The following is a 22,850-nucleotide window of genomic DNA, read 5'->3' as shown; positions in this document are numbered from 1 at the left end:
GGCAACTTTTGTAACAGTAATGAAACAGTAAACCTACACAGTTTCAACAAGGCATTGCAGCCCATTTAGTACACTAGAGCAGAAGGGGAAAAAAACATGGCCTTAACGCACCACAACGAATAGAGCAGAACGCAGATGTCTCGAGATGCGTTTTTATCAGTTGATGAAGTTATTTTAACTTGACAGAGCATCTAAAAGCACCTGTGTGCGATGATAAAAACAGTGAAACGTGATGCAGTTGTCAAAAGACATCCATTAAGCGAATGTTTACAAGGAATGTTACAAGAGTGGATGCAAAAACACATACAGTTTGAACAGCCCCTTGTTCACATGACACAGCACTAGCTGAAGTTTCTCAAAGTTACCTCTCAAAAAGACAGACTTTTGATTCTGTTGACTGTAGGTAAATTTACGCTGTATCCAGCGCTGTATTCGTAAATATCTCAATACTGTTTTACTGTGCGAGAAACCGCTCCAAATTATTCAGTAAGAGAGCCCTCCGAATGAATTTTACTGAACCATGAATGGATCCAGACCATTTTGCAAGCCTGTTTGGCAATTTCACTGAAAAGAACCGACTCAAAATAATTATTAATTCGCAAATTGGACATTGCTAGTTCTTTTATAAAGCCAACAGAAATACGGGACACGCTTCATGATTGGTGAAATATTCTGAGAAAATACATGATTATTCAAAGGTACAGTCAATATTTTTACTTCATAAAACACTGTAAATATGAAAGAATTTCAAAAATAAAAATGTTAACAAATCTATGCAAGTGTTTGGTATTTTTTTTTAATGTATTTCTTATTGTAGTTTTGATATAGTAGCACTTAAATTCTTCTTCTTCTTCTTCTTCTTATTATTATTATATTATATTATAATATAATTATTAATTCTATTTTCATTAGGTTCCTTTTTTTTTCCTCAACCTTCCAGTTTGTATGAAATTTCAAACAGTGACTACAGCTTATATATACCATTATTAAAAAAGCAAATTCATGACATAATATAAATTGATAGAATTTGAAATTTGATAGAAGCTAAAATGTAATTAAAATTATTAAAAGCTTAAATATGAAAATAAAATGTACAAAATTGCATACTATATTAGTGATGATATATATATATATATATATATATATATATATATATATATATATATATATATATATATATATATATACACAGGTGAAACTCGAAAAATTTGAATATCGTGCAAAAGTTCATTAATTTCAGTAATTCAACTTAAAAGGTGAAAGTAATATATTATATAGACTCATTACAAGCAAAGTAAGATATTTCAAGCCTTTATTTGATATAATTTTTATGATTATGTCTTACAGCTTATGAAAACCCCAAATTCAGAATCTCAGAAAATTAGAATATTACATGAAATCAACAAAAAAAAAGGATTTTAAATACAGAAATGTCGGCCCTCTGAAAAGTATAATCATGCATATGTACTCAGTACTTGGTTTGGGCCCCTTTTGCATTAATTACTGCCTCAATGCAGCGTGGCATGGATGCTATCAGCCTGTGGCACTGCTGAGGTGTTATGGAAGACCAAGATGCTTCAATAGCGGCCTTCAGCTCTTCTGCATTGTTTGGTCTCACGTCTCTCATCTTTCTCTTAGCAATGCCCCATAGATTCTCTATGGGGTTCAGGTCAGGCGAGTTTGCTGGCCAATCAAGCACAGTAATACCATGGTCATTGAACCAGGTTTTGGTACTTTTGGCAGTGTGGGCAGGTGCCAAGTCCTGCTGGAAAATGAAGTCAGCATCTCCATAAAGCTTGTCTGCTGAAGGAAGCATGAAGTGCTCTAAAATGTCCCGGTAGACGGCTGCGTTGACTCTGGACTTAATAAAGCACAGTGGACCAACACCAGCCGATGACATGGCTCCCCAAACCAACACAGACTGTGGAAACTTCACACTGGACTTCAAGCATCTTGGATTGTGTGCCTCTCCATTCTTCCTCCAGACTCTGGGACCTTGGTTTCCAAATGAGATGCAAAATTTGCTCTCATCAGAAAAGAGGACTTTGGACCACTGAGCAACAGACCAGTTCTTTTTTTCTTTAGCCCAGGTAAGACGTTTGACATTTGAAGCCCATGTCCAGGACCCGTCTGTGTGTGGTGGCTCTTGATGCAGTAAATCCAGCCTCAGTCCACTCCTTGTGAAGCTCCCCCACACACATTTGAATGGCCTTTTCCTGACAATCCTCTCCAGGCTACGGTCATCCCTGCTGCTTGTGCACCTTTTTCTTCCACACTTTTCCCTTCCACTTAACTTTCTATTAATGTGCTTTGATACAGCACTTTGAGAACATCCGACTTCTTTTGCAATTACCTTTTGAGGCTTTCCCTCCTTGTGGAGGGTGTCAATGATGGTTTTCTGCACAACTGTCAGGTCAGCAGTCTTCACCATGATTGTGAATTCAACTGAACCAGACTGAGAGACCATTTAAAGGCTCAGAAACCCTTTGCAGGTGTTTAGCTGATTAGAGTGTGACACTGTGAGCCTACAATACTGAACCTTTTCACAATATTCTAATTTTCTGAGATTCTGAATTTGGGGTTTTCATAAGCTGTAAGCCATAATCATCAAAATTATATCAAATAAAGGCTTGAAATATCTTACTTTGCTTGTAATGAGTCTATATAATATATTAGTTTCACCTTTTAAGTTGAATTACTGAAATTAATGAACTTTTGCACGATATTCAAATTTTTCGAGTTTCACCTGTATATATATGTATATATATATGTATATATATATATATATATATATATATATATATATATATATATATATATATATATATATACTGTAGGGTTGGGGAGTAACGGAATACATATAATGGGATTACGCATTTAAAATACAAAATATAAGTAACTGTATTTCACTACAGTTACAATATAAATGTTTGGCAATTAGAATAGTTACATTTAAAAAGTATTTTTTATTAATTTTCATTTTATTGTAATTTGTTTCATTTAATATTTAGTGATTTCAGATGGAAAACATTTATGCATATAAATGATGTGATCCAAAGTGCATTTGAACAGCGGTGAAACACTTTCTTATGATGTTTTACATTCATACGAGCAGACAGAGAAGTAAGTTTAAAGTAAGTTTGGAGCAGAAGAAATAGAAATAAACCTTGTGTAAACTGTCAGCTGTACGTTAAGCTAAAATGCTATTTCTAGCCATTTTACATGCACGTTACCGGGCACGGTTGTATTTTTTTATCAAGACAATTCACATTGGATCATAATTAATTTTCTTGTAGTAAGACCTTTGATATTAGGGCAAAATGTTTATTCTTGATAATATTGTTTTCCTGTAAAAAATATCAAAAAATTCTTAATATCTTATGCAGTGTTATTTCTAAAACAAGATAAATAAAATTGATCTTGTTTTAGAAATAACACTGCATAAGATATTTAGGTTTTTCAGAGAATGTATTTTTAACATGTGTATTTGTGTTTTTATATTCAAAACAAGTTAACAAATCTATCAGTGCTGAAGAAGTAATCCAAAGTATTTCGAATACATTACTGACCTTGAGTAATCTAATGGAATATGTCTCAAATTACATTTTACAACATGTATTCTGTAATCTGTAGTGGAATATATTTCAAAAGTAACCCTCCCTACCCTGTATATATATATATATATATATATATATATATATATATATATATATATATATATATATATATATATATATATATATATGTATATGATGATGCCCCTTCTCAGTTTCCTTTATATCTTTTTAGATTTCAGTTGCATTATGCTTACATGTTGTCAAAAGTCTGTCAAGTAAAAACTAAAATGTAATAGCAAATTATGTTTAATTCTCCAGCGTGTCCGTTGAGGGTTGATACCATGAAACAGATTGCCTCTAGATTAAAAGGTTTTGTAAGCAATGCTAGCCACTGAATTATACATATTACAAAAGCAACACAAAATAGCATTCTCAAATAAGAATCTAACAACTGACAAACTGCTTATGAATCTGAATTAAAACTTAAATGATCTGTTTCAACCACCACCCTCAGCTTCCTGCTTCCCATATGTGGGCTGTGCTGTATGCATGCAAAATAACTGATGGGCAGAAACCACACAGAAACCACAAAGTCTTCTGATTGGCATAACAGAGAATCTGTTTGTTGTTTGAATCTTATGAATTTGACTAAACACTTAAACACCTGTGTAGTGTAAACATGTCAAACTTACATGCAGTAAGGGGGGAGTTTATGGCAAAGTCCATTTGTCAACTACCCACATGCATTGGATTTACACATGCCCACAAAGCGCTTATAATATGACAACAGTAGGGACACAGCAGCAGCATAAATTAACAGAGAATCTGGTTTATTGTTTGAATCTTATGAATATGCATTGGGGCGGCTATGGCTCAGGTGGTAGAGCAGGTTGGCCACTAACTACAGGGTTCGATTACTGGTTCACATGACTCCACATGCCGAAGTGTCCTTGGGCAAAACAGTGAACCCCAAGTTGCTCCCAATGGTATGCTATCGCCTTGAATGGTAGCTCTAACGCCATTGGTGAGTGAGTGTGTGTGTGTGTGTGAATGAGTCACAGTGTAAAGCGATTTGAAAACCGCTAAGGTTAAAAAAGTGCTATATAAGTGGAGACCATTTTCCATAAATGTAGTCTATCTAAACCAAAACAATCAGAGGCTAAAGCAGGCTTATCACCTTATGAAGATAACAAACAAAAACAGTCAAGTCCTTATTGTGTAAGATTTTCAGTAGGCACAAAACACATTTAATTCCTGCTGGTGTTGCTAGCACTCTGTGAGAATTTGATTAATTTGCCACAGAGAATTAAGTAAAATAAGTAATTAAAGGGCCATTTAATGTAGGTAGATTCCAGGTTTCCTAAAAAAAAAATCTAAATGAATACTTAAAGGTAGAAAGCAGTTTTAATGAAATACCACCACCTATTGTAAATGTATTGATATTGCAAGTTGTTCAGGAGAACAACAGGGACTGTGGACATGCAACATCAGCTTCCAGGTTTCATCAAGCCAAAGAATAGAACAATAAATCTATCCTGTCTTTTGCACCTGCCCAATATTGATTTATCCTGTCTCTCCATCTTTTTCTGTCATCTCATGCTCTCTCTCCCACTCACATTCATGGTCTCTTTTCCATTCTCTCCTCACCTTTTCTGTGCTCCTGCCAGCATCGCTAATAACATTTCAAAGGATGATACATACAAATTTGACTCTTGCAGGGGCAAGTGACTTATCAAAACTGACAGCATGTGGTTTATCAACAGATGGGAATTGGTAACAATATGTGGTACACACACACACACACACACACACACACATGCATGCGCACACACACGCACTGTAATCACTGGGTGGAGAGTCCATCTCTAATATATGTAATCCTTCAGTCACTAACTTCTAGGTCAGTGGAGATACCTAGAGAGAGTGTGTGTGTGTGTGTGTGTGTGTGTGTGTGTGTGTGTGTGTGTGTGTGTGTGTGTGTGTGTGTGTGTGTGTGTGTGTGAGAGCGTGTATTTATCACTTTGAGGGGACCAAATGTCCCCATAAGGATAGTAAAACCCAAAATTTTTGACCTTGTGAACAGCTTATAAATCATACTAAATTATGTTTCTTGAAAATGTAAAAATGCAGAATGTTTTCTGTGAGGGTTAGGTTTAGGGGTAGGGTTAGGTTTAGGGGATAGAATATAAAGTTTGTACAGTATAAAAACCATTATGTCTATGGAAAGTCCCCATAAAACATGGAAACACAACTGTGTGTGTGTGAGTGTGTGTGTGTAAGCTTGCACTCAGTTTTGACAGAGCAGGCAGATCAACACAGATTAATCCTTACAAATAGCAACGCTTGCCCAGAATGCACCAGGAGTGTTCTTCTTTCTTTTTTCCTTTATGAAAAGTGAAATGTCACAGACGACTGGCTTTTCACTGGAAACTTCTGACATTAAAGAACTCTCCTTGAGTGTACCATGTATTAGTTAAAGTATCTCTTTATCATCCTTACTTCAGTGTTTCTTCTCATTTTTTTTCAGGTCACCACAAAATGTCATAGTGGTATTCAAAGTATTCGCTTCACTGTATTCAGTTCAACTGAAGCAGCAATTTTTTTCCCTTCAAATAAAAAGAAATAAGCCCATTTTTAGCAACTGATCCCCCAAACTAGACATAAGTGACTGACTTAAACTCTATACAGATAGCAACTCAGTAAGAAAATGAATTAAAATAATGTATTATTATCATTTCTTTTTTCAGCATTATTTGAAATGCAAGTATATTCATATTCAATATCTCTGAGCTTGTTGCAATACATTCTGGTATTGCCTTATCCATGTAGGGTCCAATTTATCAAAAACAAGGTATCTTATGAGCAGAAAAATGGCTTTGGAACAGAGCTATTGTTACATTTGTATACCAAAAATATTACAGTGTTGGTCATCATTTTAGAAATATTCTATTTATCTTATTTACATTTTACATTACATTTATTCATTTGGCAGACGCTTTTATCCAAAGTGACTTACAAACGTGGAAAAACATCAGTGAATCATCTTAGGGAGACAGTGGTACAAAAAGTGCCATATTACAAAGTTTCACTATCATCAGAATAGTATACAAAACAGATTTAAGCGCAACAAGAAATGTAAATAATTTTTTTGTTTTTGTTTTTTGTTACCGGTTAAGTGCTTTTTTGGAAAAGATGTGTTTTTAGCCGTTTTTTTGAAGATAGAGAGTGAGTTAGCTTCCCGGATTGAGTTGGGAAGGTCATTCCACAACCGTGGTATGATGAAACTGAAAGTCCGGGAAAGTGTTTTGGTGCCTCTTTGTTTTGGTACGACAAGGCGACGTTCCTTAGCCGACCGCAGGCTTCTGGTGGGAACGAAGCTCTGCATAAATGTTTTTAGGTATGCTGGAGCAGACCCAGTGACTGTTTTGTATGCCACCATCAGGGCCTTGAATTTAGTACGTGCATGAACCGGCAGCCAGTGGAGAGAGACAAAGAGTGGTGTAATATGTGCTCTCTTAGGTTCATTAAAGACCAGACGTGCTGCTGCATTCTGGATCATTTGGAGAGGTCTAATAGCACATGCAGGAAGTCCTGCAATGAGAGCGTTACAGTAGTCCAGTCTAGTTATGACAAGTGACTGAACGAGCAGTTGTGTGGCATGTACAGAGAGGAAGGGTCTTATCTTCCTGATATTGTGTTAAATAAATTATATTTTCCCTTTTTCTCAATAATTACATGGATACAAAGATTGTTTCTTCTCACATAGACAAAGAAAATGATAATGACAAAGACATGAAAGATTACAATTGTTTGTTTGTTGTTAGTTTAAGCACCATTGTGTTTGTATTTGCTTGTGACTTTGATGAAGATGAGATCATATTTTATGACCAATTAATGCAGAAAAACTGTTAATTCCACATGGTTCACATACTGTTTTCTTGCCACTGAATGATGACAAAAAATAAAATAAAATAATGGGCAATATTCTAACATTAACTCATCATTTGTTTCACTCCTTCATTATTGCCTGTACTTGCCAGTATGCTAACCTTTCACTGTGACTGAGCACTGAGTGCTAGCTTATGTTAATCATTCAGTACACACATTCTGCACAGGAGTTGGAGAACTCTGGGCTGGGGTGCTATTCCCTGAGGTTGTGTGTGTGCCCAGGCATAATGAAGAGAGGTATATAACCTTGAGTTGACTGACTCATACTTTCATGCTGTCTCAAGGCAAGTTCAGGAGACCATGCTAAGTATGTTGCTAAGAGAAAAAAGTGTGCATGTGTGTGTGCAAGGGTTTGTGTACATGTGTATATCATACATATCAATGTGTGAGAGTACCTGCTTGGCCAAGGTGACCGAGTCAGAGGTCAGATTGTCTCTGATCTGAGGATCTAGCTGAGCGGCAGGAGCGATCTCCACAACTTTCTGATGTCTTCTCTGGATAGAGCAGTCCCTCTCATACAGATGAATAACGTTTCCATATTTATCACCTGAGAGACAGAAAAATAAAATAATAAATAAAGAGAAGGAGATAATGAGGTTTTAAAGGTCTTAAAGCTATCTACTACCGTTGAACCAGCTACCTCTTTTTAGTAAATATGCAGTGCTATTCTGATACTCTACTTAAATTTTAAGTTAATTGAAGGGAGAATATCACAGTTTGTCACTACGTCTACATGGGTTTGGGATTAGATTCATAGACGATAAGGAATTAGGCAACATGAATAAGAAAGAAAGTGTGAGTATGTGTATATGAGGGAGCGAAAGAAAGAGACAGCATGTGATTGGTGTTCCCTGGACAAACACAGAATCATTCTGTTAACAAGCTCAATTCATTTCCAGCTGTATGTTATCGACAATACGCTGGGTTCCAGACGAGCAAATCACATTTAATGAGCCAAAATACTCAGCAATAATAGCTGCAATACACCAGAGAGAACATTATAGATCATGGTAAGCATAGTAAGCAAAGCTGCAGACACATCCTTAAGACTTAAGATAAATGATCTTAAAAAGTAATGGTGAACACATATAAAAGAAAATCCCACACAAATTATACTCACCAAGAATTTGCACTTCAATATGTCGTGGTTTCTCAATGAACTTTTCAACAAAGAGAGCACCATTGCCAAATGCAGCCAGAGCCTCTGAGTAAGCTCTCTGATAATTCTCCTCTAATTCCTGCAAATCAATAACAAATTCAGTTTAGTATTACAAAAACGGTGAGCAAAAATACTCATGGTTAACATTACTTATTAACAAGCACAAATAATATAATGTATACTTTTTTTTATTAAAACAGTATACATGTATTGCACATTTAGTTCTATTAGTTTTGTTCGTCGCTGTTCGCAGTAGGCCTGCTATTTAAATAATAAAATAGCCTTTTTTCTCCATCTGGATAACACATTTAAAGCTGGCCAGTTTGGAAGTGGAAGTCTTTTGAGTTAAATGTCCGATGAACTAAAATGAAATCAAGAATAGCAGAGAATAAAAAGACAAGCAACCTATTCTAAGAATAGCAACAGCACTTCTGCACAAGACGCATTCATTTTAATTTCTCTCTTGTTTAGTAAGTGAAGATACAAAATTAAGTGTCTTCAGAAACCCTGGGGCAGAACATTTAACACCCTCTTTACAACACTACAACTGTTGTCTCTCAATGTCTGGTAGACACAGGCAATATATACTAAACACTTTTCACAAGTGGCAATATATATAGCAAATGGACAATGTACAGATAGCAAAGACTATGTACAGATAGCAAAGTGTCCGTAAGATATACAGTAGCATTGCACTGAAGTTGTTACTGTCGCACGTGCATGTCCGAATGTGGAAGAGAGTGAGTATCTATTGTGCTGTGAAGCAATGGATAAACAGTCATAAAATAAGACAGTATCCACAGACATAAAATAAACAGTAAATACAATCCTGATCTTTACTGAGGATGGGGCAGTTAACAGGTTTATTGGGCTAGGGTTGTGAAACATTGCAGGTATTTGACTAAATGGTGCGGGGTACTGCTGGCAATTATGCCAGGCAGTGCTGTTGACTAGCCTGAAATCCAGTGGAAAATGCCTGTATGCGTTGAATGTTGTGGCCTTTGCAAGGATGCTCCTGAGCCCTCAGGTGACACTGAGGTAAGCAGCACTTCAAAACTTCTTATTCCTGAGGAATTAGCATTTATATGCCCTTCAAGTGGAGTCAGATATATCGTAATTCAGCATTCCGAGCACAAGCATGACCTAGCGAAGTCATATTTACGAGTGGGAAAGTCGGAATTCTAGATGATACCCGAGTTTCCGAGTTAAGGCTTTGGAAGGGGTGTGTCTACATGAAAGATGATGGGAAGCAATGATTTTGCAAAATTATTTTAACTTCTGTTGTTTATTTCAAACATTTTAATTTGTTAAATATGACAATCAACTAATTACTAATTCTTAATTATTTGTTAGATGCCATGCATTAATAATTCATATATGTTGTGTATAAGTGATGCAGATTTATTCACTTCTGTTTATTCAATGGTACAACACAAAATATTATTTTGCCATCTACCATTTTGTATTTGTTTACATTTGGTTTCTACTGTATATTGTTTCCCACTTGGATGCATGACATAGTCATAGTAACGAATGCCCAACTTGGAGGTATGAGCTTCCCAGGTTCACTTGAAGGCAGCAAAAGTCTGTAATTTCTATGCCACTAATTGCACGGAACACGATGGAATTGCTAAAATAATGGATAAATTCAGAATTGCTTGCTACCTCATAATAGTAGATAGTAGTATTGTCAAAAGTACTGTTACTCCTCGTACAATGAAATGCACAATTAATCAAATAAAAATAGTGACATGTCCTAGCGGTGTTTCCCACAGTATTTTGTGAGACTGTGGTAGTGGCCCTCGCAATCTCTGGGGGCATACTCCCTCGTAATATATTTTTTTTACATTTTAAAGTTAAATGCATCATTCTGGTGCACTTTGAGAGCAAGTGCTCTTGTAATTTATGTTGTGCTGTAGTAGTAATTTAATCATAAACAAATTGGTTAAATAAATATGAATGGTGATGACAAGGCAGAAAATCTCACCCACAAAGCATAAACAAGTTTAACGCAGTACACAAATGGTCAAAATGCTAAATCGAAGAGCATACATTTGAGCTAGGGCTCAACATTAAGCATTGTCATGTGCTTGTCCTCCAGACAAGTAAATTGGTCATTCACTTGTCAGAGTAAAATGTTACTTGTCTGGAGAGAAAAAAGGACATTTAAGTTACATGATCAAGTAGCATGTCAAAGTTTATGTTGTATATTTTTCTAATATTACGATCGATGCCCAACCTAATAGTGTACACATGCAATCAACTTAATTCTCTGCAACAGAAATGTAATCTGTACTGGGTAGGTGGAGGAGGATATTGTCACATGATAATTATTTTACATATGGTAGTCATATAAAGGAAAGCCTCCATTGTCACCATTAACAGCAGGGATGCTCATAGTTCTATGGAATGAGATCTACTTTTTCATCATGTTATTGCAGCGATATCTACCATGTACAATAAAGGCTATACATTATCACAATGCCAACATTTCAGTAGTCGGTCGTGAAATTTGATGTTTCTCAATACCAGCTTAAAAACCACAACAAATAATATCACTCAATAATATGTTAATTATGGAAGACTGGTTTCAAGTTCTTAAGTAATTATTCAAGACTAGTAAACAGTCAGTAATAAAATATAGAAATAGATTAAAAATAATAGCACAAAAAATACAAAGTAAGAAAATTCAGTGTGGACACAGAACACAATTCAGTGTTTAGATGAGTACCTCACCAAGAAGGGCATTTTGGCGGAATTTGGAAATGTATTTGTCAATCAATCAGGGCACCACTCGCTAGCGAATTATACAATTATGTGCTCTTGATTACTTTCAACAGCAAAATAAGAATATTAACTTTTTGACTGACTGGGAATTGCCTAAGCAATTGCGCAAAACACAACGTTAGAGAACTTTTATGCTATTATGAGCAGTGTAAAAATATTTTCACTTCATAATGAAACTGATTAACAAATTAGACTGTGGTGGGCCGTAATAGAATTCACAGTAATAGAATTTAAAACTATATTTATAAAATTACCACATACACAAACACCAGTAATCTAAAATACAGACACTTAAAAAAAATGTCATTTGTCAGACACAAAGGACAGTGTAAACAGATGAGATTTCAGACATGACTTGAAATGAATGACCTAATGAATCAAAATATCACAAACAAGACAGCTGTTGAATAAATGTTTGGCAAACAAATAAAAATGCAATGGCATGTTGAAAGGTTCTATTATTAAAAGTTCTAAGAATGAATTGATTAGACACCACTTTGATGATTAAATTAAATTAAACTTTAAAAAATGTTCTGGAAAGTTCTGAAAAAAATAATAATAACTAAACTGTAATTATCATATTAGCATATTTTTTCTGTGGTATCGAAATTGGTATCGAGAAGCGTTTACTTTCACTGGTATCGGTACTGACTACTTACATTTTTGTACCGTGACAACACTATTAGATAGTATTTTTAAGAATTTAGCTATTATTTTTGAAATTATTTTGGAATTACCTTATTATTTTTTACACTTTAAAGTCTGAGGGTGTTTTTAAAATGTCCTGTTTCAGCATACCAACAATTAAAGGCTTATAACTTGACAAAAGAAACAAGGATAGTCAAGAGTTTGGCATTATTTTAATGATATACACTCACCTAAAGGATTATTAGGAACACCATACTAATACTGTGTTTGACCCCCTTTCGCCTTCAGAGCTGCCTTAATTCTTCGTGGCATTGATTCAACAAGGTGCTGAAAGCATTCTTTAGAAATGTTGGCCCATATTGATAGGATAGCATCTTGCAGTTGATGGAGATTTGTGGGATGCACATCCAGGGCACGAAGCTCCCGTTCCACCACATCCCAAAGATGCTCTATTGGGTTGAGATCTGGTGACGGTGGGGGCCATTTTAGTACAGTGAACTCATTGTCATGTTCAAGAAACCAATTTGAAACGATTCGAGCTTTGTGACATGGTGCATTATCCTGCTGGAAGTAGCCATCAGAGGATGGGTACATGGTGGCCATAAAGGGATGGACATGGTCAGAAACAATGCTCAGGTAGGCCGTGGCATTTAAACGATGCCCAATTGGCACTAAGGAGCCTAAAGTGTGCCAAGAAAACATCCCCCACACCATTACACCACCACCACCAGCCTGCACAGTGGTAACAAGGCATGATGGATCCATGTTCTCATTCTGTTTACGCCAAATTCTGACTCTACCATCTGAATGTCTCAACAGAAATCGAGACTCATCTGACCAGGCAACATTTTTCCAGTCTTCAACTGTCCAATTTTGGTGAGCTTTTGCAAATTGTAGCCTCTTTTTCCTATTTGTAGTGGAGATGAGTGGTACCCGCTGGGGTCTTCTGCTGTTGTAGCCCATCCGCCTCAAGGTTGTGCGTGTTGTGGCTTCACAAATGCTTTGCTGCATACCTCGGTTGTAACGAGTGGTTATTTCAGGCAAAGTTGCTCTTCTATCAGCTTGAATCAGTCGGCCCATTCTGCTCTGACCTCTAGCATCAACAAGGCATTTTCGGCCCACAGGACTGCCGCATACTGGATGTTTTTCCTTTTCACACCATTCTTTGTAAACCCTAGAAATGGTTGTGCGTGAAAATCTCAGTAACTGAGCAGATTGTGAAATACTCAGACCGGCCCGTCTGGCACCAACAACCATGCCACGCTCAAAATTGCTTAAATCACCTTTCTTTCCCATTCTGACATTCAGTTTGGAGTTCAGGAGATTGTCTTGACCAGGACCACATCCCTAAATGCATTGAAGCAACTGCCATGTGAATAATTGCATTAATGAGAAATTGAACAGGTGTTCCTAATAATTCTTTAGGTGAGTGTAGATTATGATACATTCTGAGACTCTCAGCATAAGAAACTACTGAAAATTCACAAACACATTGAGCCAAAAACGCATTAATTTTTCTGATTTCACATTAAATTCCTAAGGGTGTAAAGAAGGTAGCTATGAAAAACTGCTTTTGTTTTGTTCGCAATCATGTCACCTGTAATGGAGTACAGAAACCATTTTTCATTGATTCAACGAAGCAATCAAAAGTTATAGCATTACAGAAATAATTTATCCTAGAGTACAAAAACTTATCCAAGTTTCCATAAGCCTCTCCAAACAAATAAAACATAATAATTGTACAGAAGATCTTATTACACATGCAAACACAACAATGACTATAGGTTTGCATAGCATGCAGACATATTTTAGTAATGAGATATAATTTCATAGAATGAGTTTCATTCTGTACCATTTGAGTCATCATTGAGTCTGTGCCAGGTACTTGGTGCCATCTCCTGGTGGCTATATGTAATTGTAGTGATTGATCACATGACTCTGCCCAAATATGGAAGTTTATCACCATTGGTTTAAGCAATCTGAACCCAATCCGATTGATTTAGCTCTCCATGATGCTATGGCATTTCCAGTGACATCATCTCATCGGGGAAAGTTAATACGTTTTTAGCCAGATGGTGTGTGCACTATGCACATTGTGCTTCATTTAAATGATTTAATGATCTATGCATCAGATTACCTTGTGTGTGGGCACATTTGAAAGGCAATATGTAGTGGTATGTGATATTTCATGTTCCGTTTATTTTCCATAAAGTTATAAGTGAAAAAGCGACATATGAGCAACATCTGTTTACATGTATACATGTATGTAAACTTATGCTGTGTTCCATTGAAGTCGGATTGCGAGATATTCCTACATGATGTCTCCAATCTCCAACCATAAAGGAATTCTATTGCAAGATGTTTGGAAGATGATGTGTAAGGAAACAAATTGCAAAGCTCCTGTTAGCTTACCAGGTGTTTGACTGTAACCAGATTAAGATTTCTTTATTGTCATTGTAACAAAATTACAATGAAATTATATATGGCTCAGTCCAGGCAGGAGCATATAAAACATAATAAAAGTAATAAAAATCTATAATTTATATCCATTGCTATATAAACAAGATAAAAGTTAGAATAAAAGTCAAGTTAAGATACTGTTGGAATCATTAAAGTGCATAAGTAAACAGATAATATCAATATATAAGGTGACCTAAAATAATACTGGTAGCAGCGTGTGAGTGATTTCCAATGAGGGAAGTGCTCCAACAGTCTAGACACAATGTTCCTGTATAGGGATAGTGGAGGCTACATCTCTTGGAAAAAAGCTGTTCCTCAGTCTGTTTGTACTGGACTTTATTGTCCTGTATTGCCTGCTGGATGGTAGAGAGTCGAACAGGGAGTGTCCAGGGTGAGTTACATCACTGGCAATGCTTCTAGTTTTCCTTTGCAGCCGACTGATGTAGACTTCACCCAGATTCAGGATCTCAGATCAGATGACCCATTGGGCTGCTTTCACCACACACTGTAGTTCCCTCTGGTTGACAGCAGTGCAGCTGACGTACCACACTGCGGTGCAGTAGGAGAGTATACTCTCTATGGTGCTATGGTAAAAATTCCTGAGTAATTGTTGAAGTAGTTGTGCCTTTTTCAATTTCCGTAGGAAGAATAGTCTCTGTTGGGCCTACTTTACCAGATAAGATGTGTGCTGTGACCAAGTCAGATCACATGAAATGTAGACTCCAAGGAACTTGAAGTGCTCTAATCTTTCCACTTCCACACCATGTATGTAGAGTGCAGCTTGTTCTGTTTTCTTGAACCTTCTAAAGTCCACAATTATCTTTTTTGTTTTTGTGGTGTTGAGGATCAAGTTGTTGACCCGACACCATCGGGCAAGAAGGCAAACCTCCTCCCTGTACGCTGTCTCATCATTGTTTAATATCAGTCGCACCAGGGTGGTGTCATCTGCAAATTTAATGATGGTGTTGGAGTAGTGGGTGGAGGTACAGTCATGCGTGAACAGGGAATAGAGAGCTGGAGTGAGGACACAGCCCTGCAGGGCTCCTGTGTTAAGGATTATGGTAGAGGAAGTGTAGTCTTCGATTCTGACATTCTGTGGTCTGTTTGTAAAAAAACAGAAAACAGATTATAGATTTTAAAATCCATGTGCAGAGAGAGGGGCTGAGGCCAAGGTTGCTGATTTCTGTAACCAATTTATATGGTATTATAGTATTGGAGGCAGAGCTAAAATCAATAAAAAGCATCCTTACATATGTTTTCAGTGCAACTGAAACTGCATCCTCTGTTGATCTATTGGCTCTGTAGGCGAACTGAAGATGATCAAGGTTGTGGGGGATGACTGCCTTAATGTGTGCAAATATCAGTCTTTCGAAGCACTTCATATTAATGGGGGTTAAAGCAATTGTTGTCATTCAGACATTTTGTTGTTGATTTCTTTAGCACTGGGATACTGGAAGGAAATTTATAAAAGGTAAGGTTAGTAGCCTGTCGAAGTGAGTTATAGAATATGTTGGTAAACATATCCGCCAGCTGTTCTGCACACTTCTTCAAAACCTTTCCCTGCACACCGTCCGGTCTAGCAGCTTTCTTGATGTCAGTTTTGTGCAGGGTGGACCTTACTTGATGGTTGTGTAGGATGAGTGCTTGCTCATTCTGTGGTGGTGCAGTAAAGGTGGTAGGGCTATTGTTTTCGCTATTAAACTGTGCAAAGAACTGGTTGAGGACATCAGGGAAAGCAGTGTCAATGATGGACATAGAGCTGTTGTCACACTTGTAGTCAGTAATAGCCTTAATCCCTTTCCACATCCTGCGGAAGTTGTTGTTAAAATGCTCCTCAATGCGCTGTTTATACTTGCGCTTTGTATCCCTGATGCCCTTCCTCAGTTTACCCTGTGCATTTTTGTAGGCCTCTGTGTCCCCAGATTTAAAAGCAGTATCCCGAGCCTTGAGGAACGTCTCCTAGCAATATTTTTGTATTTTGTAGCAATACTTTGTAATATTTTTTATATTTCACTGTTAATATATAACATATCTGAATCTGTATCTTAATGTATTTTTGACATCTTAATTGATTCTGTTTTAAATCCAATTCAGGTGAACGCAACTCCAATTAAAACAAAGAGAGGGTGACCATCTTCAGCCGGTGGCTATCCAGTAACACATCAAGGAGCCCTTTGAATGCTCACAAGAGACTGTCCTCAGATGGGAGTGAACCAAACTAAGCTAAGAGGCCATCTGCACATCCCCCGGTGGATGTGTGCAGGAACATGGTTGCACATGTACCAGTGAAGACATCAAGAGGATGCTGCAGACTCTTCAAAATACTCTATGCCACAAGTGCAATGTTCATCTTTGTTTATCGGAGGACAAGAACTGTCTTTGGGACTACCATACCTGAACTTTGGGACTAAGTCTAGTGACTGTTGTGACTGTTGTGAGATTATTTTTCATGATATATACAGTCATGGGGCTGCATAAGCAATCGACTGTGCAAACGAACACTTAGTTGTTCTGTATATTTGTTCAGACAAGTACAAATACAGGATTTCTGCTGCCCTCCTTGACCACTGTTGTAATATTACAACGTGTCATTTAAAAATGACTAAAATTATATTATTATTATTATTATTATTATTATTATTAAAGTTTAACTTTAATTTTCACTGCAAAACAATCCTCTTTTTATCAAGTGTTTTTGTCTTGTTTTCAATTTAAAAATTGTCTAAAAATCCTTAAATTGATACATTTAATTGAGAAGCAACAAAAACTAATTTTGTTGAAGTGTATAATGGGGTGAAGACTACCCTCTTTCACCTTTCTGTTCACTTCAATCCATCTTTAACTCACACAAAAACAAACTCTCTCTTATTAATAAAGCTGCATATTGCCTATTTTCTTCACGATAAGAAATGCACAGTGACATATATTATGATTTAATAAGTAGCGAGCCAACCGCACAGAAATATGCCAGTTTGTAGTTATTTACATGCTTCCGTATTATTTGAACTTTAATAAAGCTATAACGCATTAAAGATGTAACGTCGGGGTGTTTCCTTTTAAGAACTCGACACGCAAGTTTTGCTTCAGTGGAGAGGCAGCTCCAGCTCCACTTATTCCACAACGAGAGTGCTTCTGTATTTACTTTGTATGTTTGCATTATAATTCCCTCATACTTTGCGATCTACATCACCTGAAGCTGTTTGGAAAGTTTAGAGTGCATTTGGACTGTGAGCTGTGTAATTCTTCCTCTCCGCAGTCAGGTGCGAACTGCAGTACTGCTCTCAACATTAGAGTTTAAAGTGTTCTCATGTTACATTAAATTAGATCATACGACTATTTGACAACAGATTTTTTATTTCAGAGGATGAACTGATGCCAGCTCCAACCATAAGACATGGGATACTTCATGGGCCACTGTCTGAACCTTTGACTTAGGACAGACCCCACCACAAACACCATCCAGGTTGAACTACGATGCATCTCACTGATCTTTGCCTGCATCACCTCGGTCTATTGATGGACTACACTCTTGAAATGGAATACATCGACTATCAATTAACTGCCAACAAAACCCTTCATCAGCCAACTAACAAGGACAATTGCATCTATGTGAACTTCTGCAGTTATTCTAGGATGAGCTTCAAAGACATTAGTTATTAATCTTACAATTCATACAAAATCTTTGTTTAAACACTGACTCTTAACACTTACTTAGTTTAATAATTTTAAACTATTAATTGCACTATACATAAGTAATATTGGCATTATATTCATAATGTTAGTCAGAAGGGAACTGGAGTTTTGTGTTCCTTGCCACAGTCGCCTTTGGCTTGCTCACTGGGGTCATAAATTAAATTATTATTTAATTACTAATTTTTAAACACAATTCGCAATTGTATTTTATCAAACTACACAATGATGACTCTAAGACATTATAGATATTACATTTTTATCTTCTGTAAAGCTGCATTGAAACAATGTGTGTTCTGAAAGGCACTATACAAATAAAAATTACTTGACTTGACTATTGTCGACGATGTCTATAACGTCGACTAATAGTTTCAGCCCTACCAGATATACAGAGGTACTTGGTGCATAACCACTTTTTTAGCCATTTTAAATGTATATTTTCAAAAGAAAAAGAAAGAGTAAAGGTCAAAGGAAATCTCTACTAGTGGTTTGGATGTTGCATCAAACCCTAAATGGTTAAATGGGAATTTTAATAACTCACTACTGTAGTTATAAAACACTGAGCAGTTAATTATGTAGTGTTTTGTTTTTGATCTTTTAAAATTGTGCCATCTTTGTGTGGTTAAAGGTGCACTCAGTAATTCTAATCCAATAAGCTTTTTGTCCAATTCTGCAAATATCTCCTCACAGTCTGCTAGCTGTCCATTCTGTAGGTGGGCTGAAATAAAATCTGTTTTTTTGTACACAGCCCTGGCTCCGTAAATGAGACAAAAACAAAGTGGATCGGACCAATCCACATTACACTACTCCAGCCAGTCAGCAACAGGGGGTGGTTCTTGTGCATGCACAGGATGGTTGGTAGGGGAGGAATCTGAGGAGGACAAATGGCTGAGAAACAGACCAAGAGAAAAAGGTCAGACGAATATAAACTAAAAAAGAAGGATTACGATAAGTCGAGGGCTAGGAGCCGCGTCAACATCGGTGAGGCTTTTCAGCAGTGGAGAGACCTCCGAAAGGTAAAAGGCTTGAAGGCGGTTGCAGAAGTTGCTCTTTTTCTTCTCGATAGGTGGGTAACATATATGTTGCTATGTTTCACATATAAGCTGTTGTTGCAAGTGTTAGATTTAGTAGCAGGAGAGTAGTGAGTGTCTGGAGGGGGGGGGGCTTCCAAAGGAGCACTAAAGGGAGGGGTGTGTTTGTTTTTCCTGTATTACACTATTTCCATAACAAAGTTTTACTGCAGTTTATTTTTGCATAGGCTCCTTTTTATTTAGATGGCTGTCCTGTTATGAGCTGTATAATCAATAATGTGATCGTGCCATTCACTCATCATTTATTTGTATGCCTTCATGCATAAAAAAAATACACAGACCTCATAATCTCTGACCACCCTCATGCCACGGCCTCCTCCTCCATATGCAGCTTTGAAGATGATGGGAAAGTCGTATGTTTTAGCAAACTCCCGAGCCTCTTGCAGAGAGGAGATGGGAGAGTTTGTCCCTGAAACCACTGGGACACCTTCACACAAACCCAGACACACATGCATTAATTGATTTGCACAATGTTTGGTACAGTATGCAAGTCACTCTAGTTAGGAAATAGACACCCAAATTCATATGAAAACATGAAATCCAAGAGGGATCGTTTAGCTAATAATGAAAATGTATCATTCATTTACCCTTATGGGGTTCCAAACCCACATGACTTTCTTTTCTCCGCATAACAGAAAAGGAGATATTAAGCAGAATGTTAAAGTTGAAATATGGGACCTGGGTAGCTCAGTGAGAAAGAAGCTGACTACCAACCCTGGAGTTGCGAGTTTGAATCCAGGGCATGCGGAGTGACTCCAGCCTCCTAAGCAACCAAATTGGCATATGGGGTAACCTCCTCGTGGTTGTTATAAATTGGTTAGTTTTTGTTGAGGCACATGGTGAGTCGTACGTGGATGCCACGAAAAATAGCATGAAGCCTCCATGTCTGCAATGTCTCCATGTTAACGCGCACAACATGCCACGTGATAAAATGCGCAGATTGACGTTCTCAGATGCAGAGGCAACTGAGATTCGTCCTCTGCCACTCTGCCGTCCACTACGCCACCGCGAGGACTTAGAGCACATTGGGAATTGGGCATTCCAAACAGGGAGAAAAAAGGGAGAAAAAAAATAAGTTTAAGTATGTAATTTCTGCGCCACTAGCGCCACCAAATGGAATTGCCATTTTTTTTTAAAACAGCTTTCTGACAACACTACCCATTTGCCATTGGACAGACAAAGAGGTAGTCCCGCCCCCAACTCACACCATTGGTCGAGTCAATTTCACTGTTAGTATAGACGGGTTGTTCAAAACAAACAGAGGATTTTAATAGTGCCACAGAGACTAAGTGCTTACAGTTTTTGAGAAAATGTATTGGCTATTTTAATGAAGTATTTTTACAAAAAAGTTACATACTTCCGCTTTAAAAACCTCAGCCACCATTCACTTTCATTGTATGGAAAAAAAAAAGATGCAAAGAAAGTAAATGGTGACTGAAGCTAACATTCTTCCTAACATCTCCTGGTGTATTCTATGGAAGAGAGAAATTCATACAGGTTTGGAACAACATGAGGGTGAGGAAATAACAGAATGTTCTTCTTTGGGTGAACTGTCCCTTTAACAGTTTACTACTGTGCAGATAGGCACCTGCTTGTACGGCCAGGGCACGGGCTTCCACTTTATCCCCCATCTTGCGCACAACCTCTGGGGAAGGACCAATGAATCTCACCCCTGCATCGGCACAGGCTTGGGCAAAGTCTGCACGCTCTGATAAAAACCCATAACCAGGGTGGATTGCATCCACATTATTTTCCTGAGAGAGGGAGAAAGAGTAGCAAAGGAATAGATATAAATACAGAGAGGGAGAGATAGACAGAAACAGAGAGAAAGAAATGAGAGAAGAATGAAACATTTAGTCAGGGATGTGTATACTGCACAGCAGTCAGCCATAATTAGTCTGATGCTGGAAAATACTAATTTCATTAAAATCCTAATCAGAGAGAATTTGAAAGCCCTCTCTCTCTGTTGGCTGACTGTATGCAACATGGTAATTGCATTGGAGAAAGACTAATTATTCTGAGGCCGTCTGCTGAGGTTAGAGCCGATGATGCTGGCATGCTTGTTCAGTTTCGTGATGGTGTGGTGTGTGTGTGTGTGTGTGTGTAGTGTATTGTTGTGGCTAAGCTGCTGGTTTGAGAGATGAGCTGCCTGTCTGGCTGGCATCTCTGACACCAGTCCAAAAAGCAGGAATGGATCTATTTGAGAACCACACGGTGAAGTGCTGTTTTGAATACTAAGCACTGGAAGAGGTGCATTTATTGCACAATGCAGACAGATAATCATTCAGAGAGTGACACATAATGGGACAATCAGTCTGACTGATAGGCATATAGACATCTAACCTTAGCCACTTTGATAATGTCAGGGATATGGAGGTAGGCTGCAACAGGAGACAGGCCTTTGCCAATCAAGTATGCTTCGTCTGCTTTCTGCCGGTGCATCTGTCCTGTGTCTTGCTCTGAATATACAGCCACTGTTCGGATTCCCAGCTCTGTGCATGCCCGAAACACCCGGGTGGCAATTTCACCTGAAGGACGAGAGAGGAAATATTGAAAGGTTGACATCAGCTGTACTAAGTGGATGCTGAATGATTTAATTTAATTTGTAATGTGATGATAGGTTCACCCCTGGGCCTATGTGTATTTAGACTTTCAGAGACTAATCCAAGGATCAGACTCTCAATCTACAGTCTTTTCACGGATTGGAAAAACTACTAATCTCAGGATTACAAGTCTTACCTCTGTTTGCCACCATGACCTTTTTGATTGGTCGGTACTCCAGACTTTGTGGAGACAAGTGGGCAGAACGACAGAATAGACCCACTCTCCTGATGACCAGGATCCTCTTGGCCTCTCCCAAACGCTGGAGCATCCTAAAGAAAAGACAAAGAGAGAAATTAAAATTAGAACAAACAGAAGTAAAAAGGAGTTCAAATGAAATCATCTGAAAAATAGCCCAGTTCAGAATATATTGACAGATCATTGAGACCAAGGCTCCTCATCTGTTGCAATCTACATTAAACGAATGTTCAAATTAAGTTTTATGAGCTGTATTCTGAAACTCCTTTGTTTTCCACCATCTACATAGCTTTCGGCTACATGCTGTTCATGCAGCATTTTTGAAATCCGTTTAAAATGAATAACTGCTGCCACCTTGTGGTCTTGAAATTAAAGTGTTTTCTTCACAGGATGTCACCCCTCTCCTTCAGAAGATCCTCGCTGCAGACTGTAGCGCGATGACGTAGTGGAATTAATCCTCTGCTTGGTGATTTTTTTATGATGTAGTGGATGTTTTGGGATTTATACGTTACACTGAGTAGATTTAAACTTAGTATTAAAGTATTACAATGACACGTTACTTGACATAGTTTTCCCTCTTCACCAACATAAAACACTATATAAATTAAGCAAGATATGAATTCGTACTACTCACTATAAAGTGCTTCTCATTTTAACATTTTCTCAGCTATACATAAATACACATGCAAGGGGTGTATTGTTTGTATTTGT

The 22,850-nt window shown here is 37.4% G+C and overlaps 1 protein-coding gene across 1 annotated transcript in view; it reads right to left on the bottom strand.

Moving 5' to 3' along the window:
• The window catches only part of LOC127651876 (pyruvate carboxylase, mitochondrial-like), a 198,989-nt gene extending 176,777 nt beyond the window's left edge, over positions 1-22,212 (bottom strand). The window contains exons 1-6 of the mRNA XM_052137919.1: positions 22,080-22,212; positions 21,684-21,868; positions 20,929-21,094; positions 19,622-19,767; positions 8,626-8,743; positions 7,901-8,052 (exon numbers count right to left, since the gene is read on the bottom strand). Coding sequence (XP_051993879.1) covers positions 7,901-8,052; positions 8,626-8,743; positions 19,622-19,767; positions 20,929-21,094; positions 21,684-21,868; positions 22,080-22,212 — 900 coding nt within the window. The remainder of the gene's footprint in view (positions 1-7,900; positions 8,053-8,625; positions 8,744-19,621; positions 19,768-20,928; positions 21,095-21,683; positions 21,869-22,079) is intronic.
• Between the last annotated feature and the right edge of the window lie 638 nt (positions 22,213-22,850).

Source organism: Xyrauchen texanus, chromosome 1 (assembly GCF_025860055.1).
Source record: "Xyrauchen texanus isolate HMW12.3.18 chromosome 1, RBS_HiC_50CHRs, whole genome shotgun sequence".
Taxonomy (NCBI): domain Eukaryota; kingdom Metazoa; phylum Chordata; class Actinopteri; order Cypriniformes; family Catostomidae; genus Xyrauchen; species Xyrauchen texanus.
The sequence above is the reverse complement of the archived record's forward strand: the minus strand, read 5'-3'. Positions and strand labels throughout refer to the sequence as shown.